Source organism: Anolis sagrei, chromosome 10 (assembly GCF_037176765.1).
Source record: "Anolis sagrei isolate rAnoSag1 chromosome 10, rAnoSag1.mat, whole genome shotgun sequence".
Classification (NCBI taxonomy): domain Eukaryota; kingdom Metazoa; phylum Chordata; class Lepidosauria; order Squamata; family Dactyloidae; genus Anolis; species Anolis sagrei.
Window position 1 is genome coordinate 9963131 of NC_090030.1, and position 25303 is coordinate 9988433.

At 44.7% G+C, this 25303-nt stretch overlaps 2 protein-coding genes across 3 annotated transcripts in view; one reads left to right on the plus strand and one right to left on the minus strand.

Annotated features, from left to right (window-relative positions):
* SRPX2 (sushi repeat containing protein X-linked 2) overlaps positions 1-21735 on the plus strand; it is a 30216-nt gene extending 8481 nt beyond the window's left edge. The window contains exons 3-11 of one of the 2 annotated variants that reach the window (XM_060756381.2): positions 4645-4728; positions 8558-8749; positions 10371-10547; positions 11855-11984; positions 12113-12234; positions 14095-14274; positions 18606-18739; positions 18822-18943; positions 20515-21735. In XM_060756381.2, coding sequence (XP_060612364.2) covers positions 4645-4728; positions 8558-8749; positions 10371-10547; positions 11855-11984; positions 12113-12234; positions 14095-14274; positions 18606-18739; positions 18822-18943; positions 20515-20695 — 1322 coding nt within the window. In that variant the 3' untranslated portion in view covers positions 20696-21735. The remainder of the gene's footprint in view (positions 1-4644; positions 4729-8557; positions 8750-10370; positions 10548-11854; positions 11985-12112; positions 12235-14094; positions 14275-18605; positions 18740-18821; positions 18944-20514) is intronic. The other variant, XM_060756382.2, reaches the window with a different exon arrangement.
* Positions 21736-24226: 2491 nt separating this feature from the next.
* Positions 24227-25303, minus strand: part of SYTL4 (synaptotagmin like 4) — a 41560-nt gene continuing 40483 nt past the window's right edge. The window contains exon 17 of the mRNA XM_060756379.2: positions 24227-24689. Within this exon, the coding sequence (XP_060612362.2) occupies positions 24547-24689 (143 nt within the window). The 3' untranslated portion in view covers positions 24227-24546. The remainder of the gene's footprint in view (positions 24690-25303) is intronic.

Here is a 25303-nt window from a genome sequence, read left to right on the forward strand (position 1 = left end):
CAACAACCCAGTGATTCCGGCCATGAAAGCCTTTGACAATACAAAGTAAATTAAGTTTGTTATTTCTCCCCCAAAAGTGGAATTAGGTAACAATCTGCAGACAGTCCATAGAGGCAACTAACTTACTCTTCCTTATGACAGCTCTAGGCATGTGCAGCATGCTTTCTAGTCATCACTAGAAGGTCATTTGTGTGTATGGAGATGGTGGTATCCCGTTTTTTGCATAGTAAAGGTTTTCCTTTGACATTAAGTCCAGTCGTGTCCGACTCTGGGGGTTGGTGCTCATCTCCATTTCTAAGCCGAAGAGCCAGTGTTGTCCGTAGACACCTCCAAGGTCATGTGGCCACTGGCATGACTGCATGGAGCACCGTTACCTTCCCGCCGGAGCGGTACCTATTGATCTACTCACATTTGTATGTTTTTGAACTGCTAGATTGGCAGAAGCTGAGGCTAACAGTGGGAGCTCACCCCACTCTCTGGATTCGAACCTGCGTCCTTTTGGTCAGCAAGTTCAGCAGCTCAGCAGTTTAACCCACTGCACCACTGAGATCTGTAACATCTAACAAGGCTTCAGCCTCAGCACTTCTCCACTCAGATGCAAAATTAGAATCTCTGCAAAAGAGTTGAAAGCATCTGGCATTTTGCTTAACAGAGCAGTGGTTTCCAAAGCCAATGCAAAGAAAAAGTGTCTCATTTCAAGCATGAATAACTGAAATTAGGTAGAAAGAGTGAACAGGAAACAAAGCGGTTCAAGGAAATCCCTGGGTGATGGAGAGGATGAACTGTGCCCTCTGGAATGAGGGGGAAAACCAGTGGAAATGTGACTTCATGCTTCTGGAATGCCATCTACCGGCTCTCTTTCATTCATGCAGCATCCAAATCCATTCTGCTATATTCGCTCCAGATTTTTTTTTCTGTTCAGTCTTTGCAGTAACATTGAAGGAATCAGTTCTGTTCTGTCTAAAAAGACAAAAGCACTGTTGCAAATTGGATTTTGGTATCTTTAAATGATTTCCTTCAAGGTGTCTCAATGTAGGAAAGGATCATTGCTTTTCCAGGAACTTGGGATTGCACTTTTAATTCTATAAGTGGGATCCCAGATTCTTTTTGGAGTTTTCTCTGGAAAACCTTTACGGACACTGCCGTGAATGCCGTGGATGTAGCGTACCTGGATTTCAGTAAGGCCTTCGACAAGGTCCCCCACGACCTTCTGGCAAACAAACTAGTCAAATGTGGGCTAGGCAAAACTATGGTGAGGTGGATCTGTAATTGGTTAAATGGACGAACCCAGAGGGTGATTCTCCCCAATGCTTCCTCTTCATCCTGGAAAGAAGTGACGAGCGGAGTGCCATCAACAGGGTTGCGTCTTGTTCAACATCTTTATTAATGACTTAGATGAAGGGCTAGAAGGCACAATCATCAAGTTTGCAGATGACACCAAATTGGGAGGAAGAGCCAATATTCCAGAGGATAAGAGCAGGATTCAAAACGATCTTGACAGATTAGAGAGATGGGCCAAAACTAACAAAATGAAGTTCAACAGTGACAAATGCAAGATACTCCACTTAGGCAGAAAAAAATGAAATGCAAAGATACAGAATGGGGGACACATGGCTCGAGAGCAAGATGTGTGAAAAAGATCTTGGAGTCCTCATGGACAACAAGTTAAACATGAGCCAACAATGTCATGTGGTGGCAAAAAAAGCCAACGAGATTTTGGCCTGAATCAAAAGGAGTCTAGTGTCCAGGGAAGTCATGTTCCCCTCCTATTCTGCCACACCTGGAATATTGTGTCCAGTTCTGGGCACCATGATTGAAGGGAGATGTTGACAGGCTGGAAGGAGGGTGACTAAAATGATCAAGGGTCTGGAGAACAAGCCCTATGAGGAGCAGCTTAAAGACCTGGGCTTGTTTAGCCTGAAGACTGAGAGGAGACATGATAGCCATGGATAAATATGTGACAGGAAGTCATAGGGAGGAGGGAGTAGGCTTGTTTTCTGCTGCCCTGGAGACTAGGACGCAATGGAGCAATGGCTTCAAACTACAAGAAAGGAGATTCCACCTGAACATTAGGAAGAACTTCCTGAGTGTGACAGCCGTTCAGCAGTGGAACTCTCTGCTCCAGAGTGTGGTGGAAGCTCCTTCTCTGGAGGCTTTTAAACAGAGGCTAGATGGCCATCTGTTGGGGGTGCTTTAATTGAGATCTTCCTGCTTCTTGGCAGACTGGGGTTGGACTGGATGGCCCATGAGGTCTCTTCCAACTCAAGGATTTATTTGATAGCAACTTTCCTGCATGCTAGATACCCAAAGGACCTCTTGAAAAAAAGCATCCAATAAATTGCAAACTTTACATCACTGTCGATACACAAAATTTGCCTTTTCAGAGTCAGACATCAATCCCTTTAAGCTAGTATAATCGATGCTGGAAAACAGTGTTGACATACATTGTTCCATATTACACAACGTGGTATGAAGAAGGAGTGAAGGGTTGTTTTTCTCCAAGTTATTTTTGTTGCAGAAGCCTCTCCAAAGAGACCCAAGTACGAATTAGTGGAACAAAGTTAACTCAGAGAAGAATCAAAAATAGGCAGACCAATCAGTTCTGTTTGCAGACTGGCAGGGAACTAATGAAGTCCTAAGCAACAAACAGTCCTGGGCCTCCTACTGAAGTGAACGGCCGTCTGCCTGGAGATGAATAGAACTGCTGCTGTGTCATTTCCTGTGCTTAAGGGACCTGGAATGCAAAACTGTTTAGTCTGGTGCCGACCAACTTAACTATTATGCTTCACTCTGTATGTGCAAATACTCTTTTCCAGACCATTCAGATGATTTTCTAATCCTTACCTGCCAGCTTTTACTCTATGACTATGAGTAAGCAATTGGTTGGACAAAGGATGCTGACCCAACAGCCATAACAGCATGCCACTATACTTCATAACACTAGAAAGGGTTCCCCCAGGCAGGAAGCAGCCAGGCTTTGGAGTTGCAAGGCCATTCATTGCTAATCAAGGTGGCCAATTGCAACATTCACTCTTGCCTCCAACAGACAAGAGTTCTTTCTCCCACCCTGGACATCATTCCACAGAGATAGATAGATAGATAGATAGATAGATAGATAGATAGGATCCCCCCAGGCAGGAAGCAGGAAGTCTTTGAAGCTGCAAGGCCATTCATTGCTAATCAAGGTGGCCAGTTGAAACATTCACACTTCCCTCCAACAGACAAGAGTTCTTTCTCCCACCCTGGACATCATTCCACATATAGATAGATAGATAGATAGATAGATAGATAGATGAGTCTCCCAGGCAGGAAGCAGCCAGGCTTTGAAGCTGCAAAGCTATCCAATGCTAATCAAGCTGGCCAATTGCAACATTCACACTTGCCTCCAACAGACAAGAGTTCTTTCTCCCACCCTGAACATCATTCCACAGATATATATATATAGGATTCTCCCAGGCAGGAAGCAGCTAGGCTTTGTAGCTGCAAAGCTATCCAATGCTAATCAAGCTGGCCAGTTGCAACATTCACACTTGCCTCCAACAGACAAGAGTCCTTTCTCCCACCCCGGACATCATTCCACAGATGTATATATATATATATAGGATTCTCCCAGGCAGGAAGCAGCTAGGCTTTGTAGCTGCAAAGCTATCCAATGCTAATCAAGCTGGCCAGCTGCAACATTCACACTTGCCTCCAACAGACAAGAGTCCTTTCTCTCACCCCGGACATCATTCCACAGATATATATATAGGATTCTCCCAGGCAGGAAGCAGCTAGGCTTTGTAGCTGCAAAGCTATCCAATTCTAATCAAGCTGGCCAGTTGCAACATTCACACTTGCCTCCAACAGACAAGAGTCCTTTCTCCCACCCCGGACATCATTCCACAGATAGATAGATATAGGATTCTCCCAGGCAGGAAGCAGCTAGGCTTTGTAGCTGCAAAGCTATCCAATGCTAATCAAGCTGGCCAGCTGCAACATTCACACTTGCCTCCAACAGACAAGAGTTCTTTCTCCCACCCCGGACATCATTCCACAGATAGATAGATAGATAGATAGATAGATAGAGGATTCTCCCAGGCAGGAAGCAGCCAGGCTTTGAAGCTGCAGGGCCATTCATTGCTAATCTAGGTGGCCAATTGCAACATTCACACTTGCCTCCAACAGACAAGAGTTCTTTTTCCCACCCTAGACATCGTTCCACAGATATATATAAACCTCTCTTGACTAGTTTCCAACAGACCTCTGAGGATGCCTGCCATAGATGTGGGAGAAATGTCAGGAGAGAATGCTTCTGGAACATGGTCAGACAGCTTGGAAAACTCACAGCAACCCAATAGTAAGAGTGTTTCATAGCTTGGATAAATTACAATTTTTTTAGCATGCAATCCTCATATTGCTGTACGAAATGCATCCATTCATGTTGCAAGGTTTCAGAAAAACAAATAATAGAAAGTATTTAAAAGAAATACCCAAAAGAGAGCAGGAATAATTTTCCCTCATCAGTTGGACCATTTGCTTGCATTACATTTCGACTTGGCCCATAACATGATGATGTGATGGTATTCCGAGTTGGGAAAGAAAGGAAATCGTGGTTAGTCTGGCAAGCGTCATTCACGCCTTGTTTTATTCCCTTGTTGCTAGGATCTGGCTACTCTGCCGCAGAAAGGCAAACCAATGAAGTTCACGTTGAGGAAACATCCCATCGTCATGGCCCAGAATATCGAGGTATGCTTTTTTAAAAAAACTGATAAAGTTTGAACCCTTTTAGAAACTTTTCCTAGGGTGATGTGTTGTCGAAGACTTTCATGGCTGGAATCACTGGGTCACAACCTCTGAGGATGCTTGCCATAGATGCAGGCGAAACGTCAGGAGAGAATGCCTCTAGAACATGGCCATATAGCCCGAAAAAAACCAACAACCCAGTGATTATGACCATGAAAGCCTTCAACAATAGCACTGAATGGCTTGGCAGCTACAAAGCCTGGTTGCTTACTGCCTGAGGGAATCCTTTGTTGGGTGGTATTAGCTGACCCTGATTATTTATTTATTATTTAGTTAGTTAGTTTACGACATTTATATGCCACCTTTCTCACCCCGAAGGGGACTCAGAGAGGCTTACAATATATATATACATACAATATATTATATTATTCGCATAGTACAATATCCGTATTTAATATTACTATATTGTACTATACAATTGGAGCCCCCGGTGGCGCAGTGGGTTAAAGCACTGAGCTGCTGAGCTTGTTGATCGAAAGGTCGCAGGTTCGATTCCGGGGAGCGGCGTGAGCTTCCGCTGTCAGCCCTAGCTTCTGCCAACCTAGCGGTTCGAAAACATGCAAATGTGAGTAGATGAATAGGTACCGCTCCGACGGGAAGGTAACGGCGCTCCATGCAGTCATGCCGGCCACATGACCTTGGAGGTGTCTACGGACAACGCTGGCTCTTCGGCTTAGAAATGGAGATGAGCACCACACCCCAGAGTCAGACATGACTGGACTTAATGTGAGGGGACTACCTTTACCTTTACCTTTACTATACAATTATTCGTAATATTACATGTAATATATATATAATTATAAAATTATCATTTTATTAGTATTAGTATTATAATGCATTACATTATAATATTATATTTTACCTATTGATCTACTCACATTTACATGTTTTCGACTTGCTAGGTTGGCAGAAGATGGGGCTAACAGCGGGAGCTCACCCCACACCCCACATTCGAATTGCCAACCTTTTGGTCACCAAGTTCAGCAGCTCAGCGCTTTAACCCAGTGTGCATCAGGGGAGTCCTCCTCTTTATTTACTGTCCTGATTGAGTTTTTAAAAATACTGGGTAGCCAGATTTTGTTCGTTTCCATGTAAAGAGGAATAAAGAGGAACACAAAAAACAGGGGAAATCCTGACATGAAACAATCAGGGCCAGCTAACACCTCCCAACAAAGAATACCCCCAAGACAGGCTTTGAAGCTGCAAGACTATTCAATGCTAAACAAGCTGGCCAATGGCAACATTCGCATTTTTTTCCTCCCACCACAGATATATAACACCCCCCCCCCCCCCCCCGTCTAGTTTCCAACAGACCTCACAACCTCTGAGGATGCCTGCCATAGATGCAGGCAAAACGTCAGGAGAGAGTGCTTCTAGAACATGCCTAGACAGTCCAGAAAACTCACAGTCACCCAATATTAGAAGCAAACAGCTGAAAGAGAGATGGCATGAATATTCTGGGGAAAAATAAGTAGGACAATAATAAGTGGGACAAAATAGGCATTATATTCCCACTGAAGTGCTGTTTCTCCGTGAATCTAGGACTGCACTAATTTGAACAGGAACACCTAGCATTGATTAAGTGATCAGGACCTTTATCTTTTTGGATAATGAGAATATATAGAGCAGAGCTAGGTATTTATGGTGGACTTCCAGCAGCAAGTTTGTATTGTGAAGTAAAGCCTAAATAAATGTAAACAATGGACAGAAACTGGATTGCAAGCTCCCACCAGGTTGGAGAATGCCAGCCGTGGGGTCCCAAAGGGACAGCCAACAGCTTTGTGGATTAGTTGGCCCTGGAAAAATGAATAGCTATTAAAGGAATCGTCAAGACAAAACTAATTTGCAGTGGTTGCTGAATTCAAAACAAATTTGCAAAAATGTCCAATTGGGGACAGCTGGCTGGAGATATATCAAGGCTAAGACTATACTGCAGCTCTCTGGGGCTGAAAGGGACAAAAGTGAAGATAATTCCATGGAGCATGTGCTGAGTGCCATCTCTCACAACCAAATAGCAAGGGAAATCCAGACAAGAATCATTCAGGATTCTTGTCCACACGTGACTTCATGGGGAAGGATGGTGAGTAGAACAGCATAGTTATAGTCCAAGGGGAAATGCTCTCTTGTTAGTTGGTTACAGTTGATAACAAATGACAACAAATGTAATACCGCATGAGAAAAAAGATTGGGTTGCTGTGAGTTTTCTGGGCTGTCTGGCCATGTTCCGGAAGCATTCTCTCCTGACGTTTTGCCTGCATCTATGGTAGGCATCCTCAGTGGTTGTGAGGGCTGTTGGAAATTAGGCGAGTGGGGTTTATATATATGTGGAATCATGTCCAGGGTGGGAGAAAGAACTCTTGTCTGTTTGAGGCAGGTGTTAATGTTGCAATTGGCCACCTTGATTAGTATTGAATGGCTTTGCAGCTTCAAAGCCTGGTTAATTGCTGCCTGAGGGAATCCTTTGTTGGGAGGTGTTAGCTGGCTGTGATTGATTCTTGTCTGAATAATGTCCAGGGTGGGAGAAAGAACTCTGGTCTGTTTGAGGCAAGTGTGAACATTGCAACTGGCCACCTTGATTTGCATTGAATGGCCTTGCAGCTTCAAAGCCTGGCTAATTGCTGCCTGGGGGAATCCTTTGTTGGGAGGTGTTAGCTGGTTGTGATTTAGTCTTGTCTGAGTAATGTCCAGGGTGGGAGAAAGAACTCTGGTCTGTTTGAGGCAAGTGTGAACGTTGCAACTGGTCACCCTGATTTGCATTGAATGGCCTTGCAGCTTCAAAGCCTGGCTAATTGCTACCTGGGGGAATCCTTTGTTGGGAGGTGTTAGCTGGCCGTGATTGATTCTTGTCTGAATAATGTCCAGGGTGGGAGAAAGAACTCTTGTCTGTTTGAGGCAAGTGTGAATGTTGCAACTGGCCACCTTGATTTGCATTGAATGGCCTTGCAGCTTCAAAGCCTGGCTAATTGCGGACTGGGGGAATCCTTTGTTGGGAGGTGTTAGTGGGCCGTGGTTGATTCTTGTCTGAATAATGTCCAGGGTGGGAGAAAGAACTCTTGACTGTTTGAGGCAGGTGTGAATGTTGCAACTGGCCACCTTGATTAATATTGAATGGCCTTGCAGCTTTAAAGCCTGGCTAATTGCTGCCTGGGGGAATCCTTTGTTGGGAGGTGTTAGCTGGTTGTGATTTAGTCTTGTCTGAATAATGTCCAGGGTGGGAGAAAGAACTCTGGTCTGTTTGAGGCAAGTGTGAACATTGCAACTGGTCACCTTGATTTGCATTGAATGGCCTTGCAGCTTCAAAGCCTGGCTAATTGCTGCCCGGGGGAATCCTTTGTTGGGAGGTGTTAGCTGGCCGTGACTGATTCTTGTCTGAATAATGTCCAGGGTGGAAGAAAGAACTCTTGTCTGCTTGTCTGCAATTGGCCACTTGATTAGCATTGAATGGCCTTGCAGCTTCAAAGCCTGCCTGATTGCTGCCTGGGATAATCCTTTGTTGGGAGGTGTTAGCTGGCCATGATTGATTCATGTCTGGATTTCCCTTTTTTAGTGTTGCTGTCTATATACTGTCCTGATTTTAGAGTGTTTTAATACTGTAAATGAACCATATCTGACTACCAGTATTATGTATTATTCATGTTATTTCCAAATCTGAGATCATCTGGAGCAAGACAAGAAAGAGAATGTCATGGGGGTGCCAGTGTTGTCCTTCAGACGTTGACAGCCTTTGCTCTTGACCAGTAGCACTTTGAGTGGTTTCTCTCCTCCTGTTTAGTCCCCCAGTGGTGTCACCTGCTCAACATTTACCACGGGGAGGCTGCCTGCTATTCTCCCCGCGGAGGGAACTATCGAAGCAGCCTGGGGACCCGCTGTGAGCTCTCCTGCGACCGCGGATACCGCTTGATCGGCCAGAGGTCCGTGCAATGCTTGCAGAACCGCCGCTGGTCTGGGATGGCCTACTGCAGACGTAAGTGGAGGATTCTGTGGCCAGACCCCACAATAGCCATGTCTTCAAGAAATGTATTAACTTGATGTTATGGTGTGTACATCATGCATACACACATATAAAGGGAGGCCCCATCCACACTTCCAGATAATCCAGTTTCTGAATCCAGGTTGTCTGCTTTGAACTGGATCATATTTATTTATTTATTTATTATTTATTTACCTCATTTGTATACCGCTGTTCTCAGCCCTCAGGTGACTCACAGCGGTTAACAACAGTAGCAGCAAAAATTCAATGCTAACATCAAGATATTTAAAAGCAATTAACACAATAACAGACTAAGCAATTAACATCAATAACCACTCATTGGCATCTCATAGCTGAAAACATGATCCAGACTCGTCATCCGTTGTTCCGTTCCTATATTCATTGCACTGCCTATTCAAACGCCTGTTCAAATAACCAGGTTTTCACTTTTCTCCGGAATACCATTAGTGATGGAGCTGATCTAATGTCCGTGGGAAGGGCGTTCCACAGCCGAGGGGCCACCACCGAGAAGGCCCTGTCTCTCGTCCCCGCCAACCGCGCCTGTGTTGCAGGCGGGATCGAGATCAGGGCCTCCCCAGAAGATCTCAAAGTCCTAGTGGGTTCATAGGCAGACATGCGATCGGATAGGTAACTTGGGCCAGAACCGTTTGGCAATGATGACTCATATAATCCAGTTCAAAGCAGATAGTCCAGATTCAGAGATTGAATTAGTCTAGATCAGGGGTCCTCAAACTTTTTAAACAGAGGGCCAGGTCACAGTCCCTCAAACTGTTGGGAGGGCTGGATTATAATTTGAAAAAAGCATGAATGAATTCCTATGCACCCTAGACATATCTTATTTGTAGTGCAAAAAAATACTTAAAAACAATACAGTAATTAAAATGAAGAACAATGTCAACAAATATAAATTTATTAGTATTTCAATGGGAAGTGTGAGCCTGCTTTTGGCTGATGAGAAAGGATTGTTGTTGTTGTGTACTTTAGAGTCGTTTCAGACTTAGGTTGACCCTGTGCAAGGGCTGGGTAAATGACCTTGGTGGGCCATATCCGGCCCTTGGGCCTTAGTTTGAGGACCCCTGGTCTAGATCATGCATGGGCAAACGTTGTGCTAGTCTCCAGGGCAACAGAAACCAAGCTTGCTCTCTCCTCCCTATGACTTCCTCTCACATATTTATACATGGCCCTCATCATGTCTCCTCTCAGCCTTCTCTTCTTCAGGCTAAACATGTCCAGCTCCTTAAGCCGCTCCTCATCGGGCTTGTTCTCCAGACCCTTGATCATTTTAGTCGCCCTCCTCTGGACACATTCCAGCTTGTCAACATCTCTCTTCAATTGTGGTGCCCAGAATTGGACACAATATTCCAGGTGTGGTCTAACCAAGGCAGAATAGAGCATAAGGAGCATGACTTCCTTGGATCTAGACACAAGAGTCCTATTGATGCACGCCAAAATACCATTGGCTTTTTTCACCATCACATAACACGAGGACTCCAAGATTTTTTTCAACTGTAATGCTCTTGAGCCACGTGTCCCCCATTCTGTATCTTTCATTTCATTTTTTTTCTGCCTAAGTGGAGTTTGCTTCTGTCTGCAGAGATCCGGTGCCATACTTTGCCATCCGTTTATCATGGTTCGTACCAATGTTCCGATGGAGCAAAGGTGGACTCTCACTGCGACTATACCTGCCGGCCTGGCTACTCCCTGGAGGGTGATCGCAGTCGCGTGTGCATGGAGGATGGGCACTGGAGTGGCGGCGAGCCAATTTGTGTAGGTAAATTCTCACCCTTTCTGGAGCCACCATTTGTTGTCTTGCATCCAGAGATCAACAAGAAACATTACTGACCCCCACCCCACCCCCTCCATTCCTTTGACAATTTGGAAAAGTTGCTTTCTGGGAATTTTCACCCCCCAAAAAGCTGCTTACCTTTCTGGTACAAAATGGTACACGAGTGCTGTTGCAAAGCTTCCTAATAAGTTGTCGAAAAACTGTGATGACAAACAATCTAATACAATGATTGTTATGATTATGGGGAAATGCTGCCATTTACATCGATGTCAATTGAATCACAATATTATTATACAATAATTACAATATTATATTACAATATAATGGTATAATACAATATAGTTATATTTAATACTGATATTGTACTATGCTAATAATATAATATATTGTCTGTATATATCTTGTAAGCTGCTCTGAGTCTCCTTCGGGGTGAGAAGGGCAGCATATAAATGTTGTAAATAAATAAATTGGCTGAACTACAAGAGAAAGTAAGCATTGCTCATAGCAGTGGCACAAACTACAGAGTAGTTTCCCCTTGACATTAAGTCTTGTCAAGTCCAACCCTGGGGGATGGTGCTCATCTCCATTTCTAAGCCAAAGAGCCGGCGTTGTTCATATACACCTCCAAGGTCATGTGGCCATCATGACTGCATGGAATACTGTTACTTTCCCGCAGAAGCAGTACCTATTGATCTACTCACATTTGCATGTTTTCGAACTGCTAAGTTGGCAGAAGCTGGAACTAACAGCAGGAGCTCACCCTGCTCTCTGGATTCGAACTGCCAACCTTTCAGTCAGTAAGTTTGGCAGCTCAGCAGTTTAACCCGTGTGTCACCAGGGAGCTAATGCGCTTTATATAATTTTATGAGCTAGTACAAGAAGTTACGAAGTTACGAACAAGATAGTTCCTGTAGGCTTGTTCTTAAGTTGAATTTGTTTGTAAGTCGGAATAGGTACATTTTATACATGTAACACCAGCCAAGAATATTTGGAGCGCTGTTACCTTCCCACCGAAGTGGTACCTATTGATCTACTCACATTTGCATGTTTTCAAACTGCTAGGTTGGCAGAAGCTGGGACTAACAGTGGGAGCTCACCCTGCTTCTCGGATTTGAACCATCAACCATTTGGTCAGCAAGTTCATCAGTGGTTTGACTTGCTATACCACCAGGGCCGTATCATGATGAACAAAAAGAGGGAGGGAAACGGTCTAGTCTGAAATGGAAATTCTCTCTCTCTCTCTCTCTCTCTCTTGCTCGTCTTTATGCAATTCCTTTCCTCTTCTACCCAAGCAGACATAGAGCCACCCAAAATCCAATGTCCCGACTCCCGAGAGCGACTGGCAGAGCCAGGGAAACTGACAGCCATTGTGTTCTGGGACCCACCCCGGGCCAAGGACTCGGCTGATGGCATCATCAAACGGTGAGCTTGGGGTCCTTCAGCTGGGATGGATGCATTCCTTTAGCAGAGAAATCCCAAAGGTCAGAAAACCTTCCAAACCAGAGCTTGGCATGCTGCCTCCAACATAGTTTTTTGTGTTTTAAACCCAGAATGACGCTGCGAGGCCCAGAACCCGGATCTGAGTTTTCCGAAGGAGAACACATTATTCGCTACACCGTCTACGACCAGGCATTCAACCGAGCAAGCTGCAAGTTTTCTGTGAGAGTCCAAGGTAAATAGAAAATAGGACACTGTCACAGGTTCGAATCCAGGGAGCGGCGTGAGCTTCCACTGTCAGCCCCAGCTTCTGCCAACCTAGCAGTTCAAAAACATGCAAATATGAGTACATCAATAGGTACCACTCCGGCGGGAAGATAACAATGGTCCATGCAGTCATGCTGGCCACATGACATTGGAGGTTTCTACGGACAACACTGGCTCTTCAGCTTAGAAATGGAGATGAGCAGCACCACCCAGAGTCAGACATCCCATTCTGAATCATTTCCCCTGCTTTCTGGGGCAAGGGAGGGAAGGCTATGGAAACCACGCTTTAAAAGTCATATGTGGTTTGGCACTGAATTCCACACAGGATTTGTAGACCAGAGCTATGACTTCCAGTTGCAAACCAGCCAGGAAGCTGGGATACGTTTCTAAATTGCTACTCAGCCATTCCTTTTACAAGTGACTTGCTTAGATTGACCTACACTGGAACATGTCTCTGGTCTGAATATCCCTCATCAGTGTCTTTCTTTTCGCCTATTTCTCATGCTTCGCTTTCTCAAGGCTTCTGCAACCTGCAAATGAGCATGGGAGGACGAGTGCTGACCGCAGACAATGGGTTTCCAGCGTCATGAAAAGACAACCAACCATTGCTTAGTTGATTTGTTGCTATTGTACTTCTACTGTCAGGTTCAAAGAGAGGTGTTTCAGAGTTTTCCTGCCTGAGATGCCAAAATAACATACAGTACTTGGATTTGTGTACTAGTCCAAATTGCTGCTCTTGGCAGAAGATAGTCAGACAGATAGCAAGTCTATGGCTTCCAAAATAGTCCCTGAACCCGCCACAACTGTTCACCCACTTTACATGGCAGATGCACTTTGGTCTGTGATACCAACTGTCCTAGATCATATTCCCTAATGCTTAGATATTCTGTCTACTAACGTTGGGAAGTCTGACTTGGCCATGGTGGTCCATGCTCTTGTTATATCCCGAATAGATTACTGCAACGCACTCTACATGGGGTTGCCCTTGAAGACTGTTCAGAAGCTTCAAACGGTCCAAAGGGTGGCAGTCAGGTTACTAACAGGAGCAGTGCTCAGGGAGCACACTGCTCCTCTGTTGCGTCAGCTCCACTGTCTGCCAATTTGCTACCGAGCACAATTCAAAGTGCTGGCTTTAGCCTATAAAGCCCTAAACGATTTTGGCCCAACTTACATGTCTGAACGTATCTCCTCCTATGAACCATCTAGGAGGTTAAGATCGTCTGGGGAGGGCCTGCTCTTGATCCCACCTGCCTTGCAAGTGCAATTGGCAGAGATGAAGGACAGGGCCTTCTCAGTGGTGGCCCCCCGGCTATGGAACTTCCTCCCTAGGGATATTAGATCGCCCCCCTCCCTCCTGACTTTCTGAAAAAAGCTGGCTCTTTGAGCAAGCTTTTGAGAATGCAGCGGAATAGATAACATGGAACTATGAATGATGAACAAGGAATGGCCAGACGATGTTACTGGATAACATTTTTAACAGGATGACTCCGATGATTATATGCTTTAACGGTTTTTATTTATGTTTTATACTGTAATGTTGATTGTTTTTAATGGCACTTTTATGAATTCCTGACATCGAATTGTGCCAATCTGTAACTTGCCTTGAGTCGCCGTATGGCTGAGAAAGGCAGGCTATAAATATTGTTAATAATAATAATAATAATAATAATAATAATAATAATAATAATTGTAGCACAAGAGGACTTTGCAGTATTTTCACCCATAGCTCTGGGGCATTCTTCAAGAGATGTTCAAATCTCAGGGCCTCTCTGTGCTCTTAGTTTTATGTCCGTTTGCCTTCTCATTCTTGACTAACTCTCTTTGGCAGTTAGTCGCTGTCCTGTTTTGAAGGTGCCGGAGCACGGATACATCAGCTGCGACTCTGCGGGCAATAACTATGGAGCAACCTGCGAGTATCAGTGCGGTGGAGGATATGAACGCCAAGGTTCCCCTTTGCGGGTCTGCCAGTCGAGTCGCCAGTGGTCAGGCTCGGAGCCCACCTGTGCACGTAAGTGTTTCTGAGATTGTAGGGGAGGTGCATCTAGAACCCCATTTGAAAAGCATCACAGAGAGGAGATATCATTAGAAGTGACACACAAGATCATTTCAAAGCCCATCTGTTCCAAGTCTGCCCCTTACACCAACTTATTTTTAGCATCCAGATGTTTTCAGTCTTGGTAGGAAAAAGCTTCCTCATCTAGTTAGATAATCAACAGCTGCAACTTCTGGCTGCGTTCCTCTGAAAGACTATGGAAGAGCCAAAGCGAGATCATTGAGGGTCACGGGATCTTCAGACTCCGCTTTCCTGTGCTGTTGACATTGTAGCATCCACACAAGGCAGATCTTGCCATTAATCAGAGTGGTGTGGTTACCTCGGGTTGAGGTTTTGGATGTCATGAAAAGTCAGCAGCTGATTTTTACTAGGTTTCTCTGTCCTCATGTACCAAAGAACTTGTCCAGTAGTAGGTCCTCAAGGCATTGTGACTTGGATATGCTGGCAGGAATAGGTCTTGAGTCAACCCTGATTCAGCAGCAAGCATAATACCCATATCAACGAGGGATACATTTCAAGACACTGCAACTATCACCATCCCATATAGATACCCAAAATTGTGAACAGTTAACAATCCTCTATTTTTAATTATGCCTGAACTGGAAGCATATGATAGAACAGTGGTTCTCAACCTGGGTTCCCCAGATGTTTTTGGCCTTCAACTCCCAGAAATCCTAACAGCTGGTAAACTGGCTGAGATTTCTGGGAGTTGTAGGCCAAAAACATCTGGGGACCCCAGGTTGAGAACTACTGTGATAGAATCACATGGAATACTCGAGACTGGCCAGTAAGTACTTCTTGGAGGAATATGTTTTGGAACACAGGTAAGGATGATGTCCAACTCTGTCACTCCTTCCCACCTTCTTCTAAGGAGGCTGTTCAGGTCCTGAACCGGTGCTTGGCCGCTGTGACGGTCTGGATGAGGGCGAACAAATTGAAATTGAATCCAGACAAGACAGAGGTACTCCTGGTCAGTCGCAAGGCCGAACAGGGCATAGGGTCACAGCCTGTGTTGGACGGGGTTACACTCCCCCTGAAGACACAGGTTTGCAGCTTGGATGTGACCCTGGACTCATCGCTGAGCCTGGAACCCCAGGTTTCATTTATTTATTTATTTACTTTGCTTGTATACCGCAATTTCTCAGCCTTGTAGGCGACTCAACACGGTTTACAACAAGAGCAAAAGTCAATCCAACAGCATACAAAATTTAAAAACCATTAACAGCATAATATACAAAATAACACATCAATAACAACACATTAACGTCTCGTAACTAGAATCGTGATCCAATTCGTCTTCCATAATTCCGTTTCCTATATTCATCGTGTACATTGCATTGTTTAACCGAACGCCTGTTCAAACAGCCAGGTTTTTAGTTTTCTTCGAAACACCATTAACGTAGGAGCTGATCTAATGTCCATGGGAAGGGCGTTCCACACCCGAGGGGCCACCACAGAGAAGGCCCTGTCCCTCGTCCCCGCCAGCCGTGCTTGTGATGCAGGCGGGATCGAGAGCAGGGCCTCCCCAGAAGATCTTAGAGTCCTGGTGGGTTCATAAGCAGAGATACGTTCGGATAGGTAGCTTGGGCCAGAACCGTTTAGGGCTTTAAAGGCCAACGGCAGCACTTTGAATTGAGCCCGGTAGCAAATCGGCAGCCAGTGGAGCGGTGACCAGGGGAGCATTCGCACAGTTAAAACTTGTGCGCCAGCTGCGTCCGTACCTTGGGAAGTCTGACTTGGCCATGGTAGACCACGCTCTGGTTACATCCCGTATAGACTACTGCAACGCTCTCTACATGAGGTTGCCTTTGAGGACTGCTCGGAAGCTTCAAATGGTCCAACGTTCGGCAGCCAGGATACTAACAGGAGAGGCACTCAGGGAGCAAACAACTCCTCTGTTGCGCCAGCTCCACTGGCTACCAGTCTGCTACCGGGCACAATTCAAAGTGCTGGCATTAGCTTATAAAGCCCTAAAAGGTTTCGGCCCAACTTATCTGTCCGAACGCATCTCCTCCTATGAACCAGCTAGGACACTAAGATCATCTAGGGAGGCCCTGCTCTCGGTCCCGCCTGCAACACAGGTACGTCTGGCGGGGACAAGAGACAGGGCCTTCTCAGTGGTGGCCCCTCGGCTGTGGAACGCCCTTCCTATAGATATTAGATCGGCCCCCTCTCTATTGGCATTTCGGAGGAAAGTGAAGACCTGTTTGTTCGAGCAGGCATTTGAATAGGCAGTGTAATGAATATAGGAATACGGAATAACGGATGATGAGATTGGATCTTGATTCTACTGATGAAACGCTAATGAGACTCTGGAACTCACTTCCCAAGGATATCAGGCATGCCCCAACATTGGCAGTCTTTAGGAGGAGCCTGAAAATGTGGCTGTTCCAGTGTGCCTTCCTGGAATAAGGAAATAATTCCCAGCAATATGTCTTCAGAATGCACTTTAACTACTGGATTGTGTTGGACTGCGCTCCCCTTACTTCTTTAAAACCCTCCTACCAGATATATCCTACCTTGTTCATGCCCAGCATTTATTTTTAAAATTTTAAACTATTACTTTTGGCCCAGCCATAGGTTTTTAAATCCTTGTGTGTTATTTGCCTATATGTGATTTATATTAATTTGTATTGTATTGTATTGTTTATTGCTTTTTTGTTTTATTGATATGTTGTTGGGCTTGGCCTCATGTAAGCCACTCCGAGTCTCTTGGGGAGATGGTGACGGGGTATAAATAAAGTATTATTATTATTATTATTATTATTATTATTATTATTATTATATGTAATGTAATACAAAAGCAATGGTATTCCCCATAGTTACCTACAGATGTGAGAGCTGAACTATAAGGAAGGCTGAGTGAAGGAAGATAGATACTTTTTGAACTGTGGTGTTGGAGGAAAATTCTGAGAGTGCCATGGACCGCGAGAAGATCCAACTAGTCCATACTTTAGGAAATAAAGCCCAACTGCTCGTTGGAGGGAAGAATAGTAGAGGCCAAGATGAAGAACTTTGGCCACATCATGAGAAGACAGAATAGCTTAGAGAAGACAGTTATGCTGGAGAAAATGGAAGAAAAAAGGAAGAGGGGCCGAGCAAGGGCAAGATGGATGGATGTCATCCTTGAAGTGACTGGATTGACCTTGAAGGAGCTGGGGGTGGTGACAACTGACAGGGAGCTCTGGCGTGTGCTGGTCCAGGAGGTCACAAAGAGTCGGACTGAACGAATGAACAACAACAACAATAAAATATAATACTAATTATTATTATTATTATTATTATTATTATTTTGTCATGTCAGGAGCGACTTCAGAAACTGCAAGTCACTTCTGGTGTGAGAGAATTGGCCGTCTGCAAGGACGTTGCCCAGGGGACGCCTGGATGATTTGATGTTTTATCATCCTTGTGGGAGGCTTCTCTCATTTCCCCGCATGAAGAGCTGGAGCTGATAGAGGGAGCTCATCCACCTCTCCCTGGATTCGAACCTGCGACCTGTCGGTCTTCAGTCCTGCCAGCACAGGGGTTTAACCCACTGCTCCACCGGGGTCTCCATAATAATAATAATAATAATAATACAACAATAGTATAATTATATATTTTATATTGCATGTAATATTACCAATAATATTACAGTATAATGGTATAGTACAATATAGTAATATATAATACTAATATTGTGCTATGGTAATAATATACTATATTGTATTTACATATGCCAAGAAGACAATACCATCTTGTCTTCAATGTCATCAGTTGGGAGACCCTCCCCACAACATCAACTGCTACTCTGGGACCAGAGTAAAGAGAGGGGTCCAGGAGGATATTGTATTTATTGTATTGTATATTACTTGTAAGCTGCTCTGAGTCCCCTCCGGGATGAGAAGGGTGACATATAAATGTTGTACATAAATAAATAAATATTCCTTGTAAGCCGCTCTGAGTCCCCTTCGGGGTGAGAAGGGCAGCATATAAATGCCATAAATAAATAAATAAATATTCTGCTGTATTGTCGAAGGCTTTCATGGCTGGAATCACTAGGTTCTTGTGGGTTTTTTCGGGCTATAGAGCCATGTTCTAGAGGCATTTCTCCTGATGTTTCGCCTGCATCTATGGCAAGCATCCTCAGAGGTAGTGAGGATGCTTACCTCTGAGGATGCTTGCCATAGATGCAGGCGAAACGTCAGGAGAAATGCCTCTAGAACATGGCTCTATAGCCCGAAAAAACCCACAAGAACCTAAATATTCTGCTCCTCTCTTTTTCTCTTTTTCTCCTCTTCCTTTAGCCATGCAGATCAATGTGGATGTAAACTCTGCTGCCAGCCTTTTGGATCAGTTCTACGAAAAGCGCCGGCTACTCATCATCTCTGCTCCAGATCCCTCTGACCGCTATTACAAAATGCAGCATGCCATGTTGCAGGTGGGATCCCATTCCTACAGCTTCCATCGTGGTTTCCCCCTTCTCTCTCAAGCACTGACCAACCCCTTTCTCTTCATTGTAGCAAGCCACGTGTGGACTGGATTTGCGTCATATCTCTGTCATTGAGCTGGTGGGGCAGCCACCCCACGAAGTGGGCAGGATCCGCGAGCACAAGCTTTCAGACACCATCATTGAGCAGCTCAGGTTAGTGGGAAGCTAAATGGGAGAGTCAATGCGCTGAGTTTGGGTCAACATTGACATTACAGCCATGTTTAAATATTTGAAAGGATGTTGTATTGAGATGGTAGCAAGCTTGCTTTCTGCTGCAGTAGAGATTGCGACATGGAGCAATGGATCCAAACCACAGGAAAAGAGATTAAACTTGAATATTAGGATGGTAGCAGCTGTAACAGTGGAATATTCTGCTGTCTTTGAGGGTGGTTGGCCCTCTGTCTGGGATGTTTTGATTGTGTATTCCTGTATGATGGCAGATTGCATTGGATGGCCTTGGGGTCTCTTCCAACACAATGATTCCCACACCATTACTGCAGGCAATGCTTCCTTTACATTCAAAAGTATTTCCACTATACACCTTGCTATCAACACAAGTGATCAAGGTCACCATGGCTTGCAACTCTGAAATGCACTATGACACTCCTACTTCGCACAGAGGAAGAAGTCTTCATTTTAGCATGATGTATTATTAATAATAATAAAGCCTGGCAATGAATCCCTGCTAATTAGAGGAGCTCAAAAACACTTCAAACACATATTATGTCTTCACGACAATGTATTTGTAAGGAAAGTAATAATAATAATAATAATAACAACAACAACAACAACAACAACAACAACAACAACAACAGCAACAACAGCAACAGCAACAGCAACAAAAATATATTGCAAAGCCTCTGCCACAAGCCAGTCAAGGTGGTCCCAGTGGTGATCGGCACACTGGGTGCAGTGCCTAAAGACCTTGGCCTGCACTTAAACACAATCGGCGCTGACAAAATTACCATCTGCCAGCTGCAGAAGGCCACCTTTCTGGGATCTGCACGCATTATTCACTGATACATGACATGGTCCTAGACACTTGAGAAGTGTCCGACGTGTGATCCAATGCAACAGCCAGCAGAGTGTCTGCTGTGGACTCATCTTGTTGTGTTTCAAATAATAATAATATACTTTATTTATATTCTGCTCTATCTCCCTGAGGGGACTCAGGGCAGATTACGGAACACATATATAGCAAATATTCAATGCCATTATGCAGTTAACCAGGACAGACAGATGTAAAGGCTTTTCGAGGCATCTGAGGGCTGTGCTAGACTCTGGCCACAGGGAGGTGTTGTCGCTCCATCTTCCATGCCAAGGAGCTTTCTTGTCCATAGATGTCCTTCCAGTCGAGTCACCAGCATGTCCTTATGGGCACCTTTTATTACCTCCCCACTTAAAGCAGTACCTATTTATCTACCTACATTTCTGTTTTCAATCTGCTAGGTGAGCAGAAGCTGGGCTGACAGCAGGAGCTCACCCTGACCCAGGCTTGAACTGCCAACCTTTTGATTGGCAGGACTTTCTGCAGCTTAGCGGTTTAATCCACTCCTATTGATGCAGGCCAAAATCCCATTGGCTTTTTTTTGCCGCCGCATCACATTGTTGGCTCATGTTTAACTTGTTGTCCACGAGGACCCCAAGATCACACAGTATTCAGTTCCACAAACGTTTAAGGAGTCATAGCAGCCTGTTGCTCAATGTCCATCTTGTTTCCTCAGGCAATTCCTCCATATCACCCGTCACCGCTTCAATGTCGTGTTTGTTGACAAAGATGGGGTGGACCGCGAGCGCTACATCGAGCCTGTGACACCGGATGAACTCTTTTCCTTTGTGGATGACTTTCTGCTCAGCAGCCAAGAAGAGCTCCAGAGGGAACAGAACAGGGACATTTGTGAGTGACAATGGACGTCTCTGCTCCTAGTAGCAACAACTGGACACCTCCAACCTCTATCATCCCTGGAGTTGGAGTCTCCTTTCAGCACTTCTCCTTGACTCGAGGTGAAACAGAAGAGGCATTGTTGGATTTAAACCTTTGAGGGACAGCATAGACTGTTGTCCTAGGCCTTTGGGCTGCCATTATGTGAACAAGTACAAGGACTTTTCAGGAAAGTGTGCCTTACTTATGTACCTGCTCTTTTTTGTGCAACCAGTCCCTTCCCCAAAGAAGAGGGTCACATAAGAAGGAAAGCCAACGCAGCAACAGTGAACAACCTTGGACTATCAAGAAGATATTTGAAAGTGAGACTTCCACCATCCTTTTCTATTTGTCATGCTGACCACGACATCAAGGTTCGCTATTCATGTACTGAAGAAAACCTCTGAAACCTTCATCTTCTGTTTTAAATATCCCAAGCTATCCTTGCCCTGCAGAAAGAAAAGCCAAAGCCCTCCAGTTGTTGGAATCCGTCTTCCGCCAGCTCCACTAAGCATGGAAGTAGTAGCCCTAGAGCAGTGTTTCTCAACCTGGGGGTCGGGACCCCTGAGGGGGTCGTGAGGGGGTGTCAAAGGGGTCACCAAAGACCATCAGAAAACATAGTATTTTCTGTTGGTCATTGGTATTCTGTGTGGGAAGTTTGACCCAATTCTATTGTTGGTCGAGTTCAGAATGCTCTTTGATTGTAGGTGAACTATAAATCCCAATAACTACAACTCCAAAATGTCAAGGTCTATTTTCCCCAGACTCCACCAGTGTTCACATTTGGGCATATTGAGTATTCGTGCCAAGTTTGGTCCAGATCCATCATTGCATGAATCCACAGCACTCCTCTGGATATAGGTGAACTACAACTCCCAATCTCAAGGTCAATGTCCACAAAACCCTTCCAGTGTTTTCTAATCGTCATGGGAGTTTTGTGTACCAAGTTCGGTTTAAATCCATCTCTGGTGGAGTTCAGAATGCTCTTTGATTATAGGTGAACTATAAATCCCAATAAGTACAACTCGAAAATGTCAAGGTCTATTTTCCCCAGACTCCACCAGTGTTCACATTTGGGCATATTGAGTATTCGTGCCAAGTTTGGTCCAGATCCATCACTGCATGAATCCACAGCACTCCTCTTGATATAGGTGAACTACAACTCCCAATCTCAAGGTCAATGCCCACAAAACCCTTCCAGTGTTTTCTAATCGTCATTGGAGTTCTGTGTGCCAAGTTCGGTTTAAATCCATCTCTGGTGGAGTTCAGAATGCTCTTTGATTATAGGTGAACTATAAATGCCAGCAATTACAACTCCCAAATTACAAAATCAATCCTCCCTTAACCCCACTAGCATTCACATTTGGGCATATTTGGTATTTGTGCTCAATTTAGTCCAGTGAATGAAAATACATCCTGCAAATCGGATATTTACATTACGATTTATAAAGTGGTAAAATGACAGGTATCAAGTAGCAATGAAAACAATATTATGGTTGGGGGTCACCACAACATATGGAACTGCATTAAGGGGTCACGGCATTAGCAAGGTTGAGAACCAGTGCTCTATAGAGTATCTGGAGGCTGGAGAAGTCCTGCACCAGCTGCAAAGGAAGCCCAGCCCTGCTTATTTTTATACCCAGCTAACAAATCAGTCCCAATGGGGGAATATGTCCTCTTTAGAGAGGAGCACGCCTTTCTTCTTGCTCTTCTGTTCTTGAGTAAAGAGGGAAGCTGAAGAGAAGGAGCAAAAGGAAATACACTGGGCAGCAAAAGGGTAGAGTGGGACTTGGGACCCTTACACACAGCCACATAATGCAGAACATCAAGGCAGATCATCCGCAATATCTGCTTTGAACTGGGTTATATGGCAGTGTGGACTCAGGACCCTTCCACACAGCCATATAACTAAGGCAGATCATCCACAATATCTGCTTTGAACTGGGTTATATGGCAGTGTGGACTCAAGGCCTTCCACACAGCCATATAAACCAGAATATCAAGGCACATCATCCACAATATCTGCTTTGAACTGGGTTATATGGAGTGTGGACTCAGGGCCCTTCCACACAGCCATATAACTCAGAATATCAAGGCAGATCTTCCACAATATCTTCTTTGAACTGGGTTATATAGCAGTGTAGACTCAGGGCCCTTCCACACAGCCATATAACTCAGAATATCAAGGCAGATCATCCACAATATCTGCTTTGAACTGGGTTATATGGAGTGTGGACTCAGGGCCCTTCCACACAGCCATATAACCCAGAACATCAAGGCAGATCATCCACAATATCTGCTTTGAGCTGGATTATATGGCAGTGTGGACTCAGGGCCCTTCCACACAGCCTTATAACCAAGAATATCAAGGCAGAAAATCCCACAATATCTGCTTTGAACTGGGTTATATAGCAGTGTGGACTCAGGGCCCTTCCGCACAGCCATATAACACAGAATATCAAGGCAGATCATCCACAATATCTTCTTTGAACTGGATTATATAGTAGTGTAGACTCAGGGCCCTTCCATACAGCCATATAACGCAGAATATCAAGGCAGATCATCCAAAATATCTGCTTTGAACTGGGTTATATGGCAGTGTGGACTCAGGACCCTTCCACACAGCCACATAACGCAGAACATCAAGGCAGATCATCCGCAATATCTGCTATGAACTGGGTTATATGGCAGTGTGGACTCAGGACCCTTCCACACAGCCATATAACTCAGAATATCAAGGCAGATCATCCACAATATCTGCTTTGAACTGGGTTATATGGCAGTGTGGACTCAGGGCCCTTCCATACAGCCATATAAACCAGAATATCAAGGCACATCATCCACAATATCTGCTTTGAACTGGGTTATATGGCAGTGTGGACTCAGGGCCTTCCACACAGCCATATAACTCAGAATATCAAGGCACATCATCCACAATATCTGCTTTGAACTGTATGGCAATATGAACAGGATTATATGGCAGTGTGGACTCTGCCAGAATATCAAGGCACATCATCCACAATATCTGCTTTGAACTGGGTTTTATGGCAGTGTGGATTCAGGGCCCTTCCACACAGCCATATAACCCAGAATATCCAGGCAGATCATCCACAATATCTGCTTTAAACTGGTCGGCGGTTTGAATCCAGGGAGTGGGGTGAGTTCTCATTTTAGCCCCAGCTCCTGCCAAGGGGAAACCTTTACCTTTTATGGTTGTCTCTCTGTTGTTGAAGGCTTTCATGGCTGGAATCACTGGGTTGTTGTGAGTTTTCCGGGCTGTATGGATATGTTCCAGAAGTATTTTCTCCTGTTGTTTGGCCTGCATCTATGGCAGGCATCCTCAGAGGTTGTGAGGTCATAGATGCAGGTGAAATGTCAGGAGAGAATGCTTCTTGAACATGGCCATACAATCTGGAAAACTCACAACCCAATGAATTGAATTTTTGCTAGCTGTACTATTGCCTCTCAGTCACCTTTATGTGGCAACAGGAACATAGTATACTGACAATATTGAATGCTTTGATACACTTAAGACTTTATTTCAATGTCCCTTTCATCCAGACACAGAACAGAAGGAAACCGCATTTAAAAACAAGAGCAGGATGTAGACAAACAATTTGATGGAAGCAAAGAAAAAGAATAATGTGAAAAGACCATCAGCGTTTAGAAGGCACTTTGCAGACCCAGCAGAATAATAATGAATATGCAATTGCAATTTTTAAAAAAGGACAAAGGAAATTTTCTTTAAATAACAGAGGGCATCCCTTTCAAAATGTGCCAGTTTGACATTGCAACCAGGGCCAAGACGTTTGGTCCCTCTACTGCTCCAGCAGAATTATGGCTTTGACTTGGCCATGGTGGCCCGCAGCGGGAGAGTTCCTTCTGCCCATGACCCTGGGTATTTGCGCATTTTCTGCCACAGACTGATCTCCTCGCCGGTAGAATCCATCCAGTCCACCATTTGGCCATTACTCATCCCTAGAAAGACAAAACAAAAGGAAATAAGACAAGAGCCTTTGCCTCCGCTTGTGCCCTGAAGCCAAGGATAGACAGTCAACAGGTCATGGTGGAAAAAGGACACTGGGAAATAAATAAATCAAAGTATGCAATGAACTCAGGGCTGGAGAACCTATGAAATCCTAAACGTAGCCCAGAATTAATAGCAAGTAGTTTGGTTGTTTGTTTTTTCATGTCAGAAGCAACTAGAGAAACTACAAGTCACTTCTGGTGTGAGACAATTGCCCATCTGCAAGGACGTTGCCTAGGGGACGCCCAGATGTTTTACCATCCTGTGGGAAGCTTCTCTCATGTCCCCACACGGTAAGCTGGAGCTGACAGATGGGAGCTCACCCCACTCCCTAGATTTCAACCACCAACCTTTTGGTCAGCTGTCCTGCCAGCACAAGGGTTTAACCCATTGTGTCACTGCAAGGAGGTAACAGGAACTTTCCATCCAAGATTTGGAAGACCACACATCCTCCAAGCCTTGTCTACTTTAAAAAAGCACTTTCCCCATCATCATCATAATCATTATTATTACACAACAAGATGAGTCCACAGCAGACACCCTGCTGGCTATTGTATTGGATCAC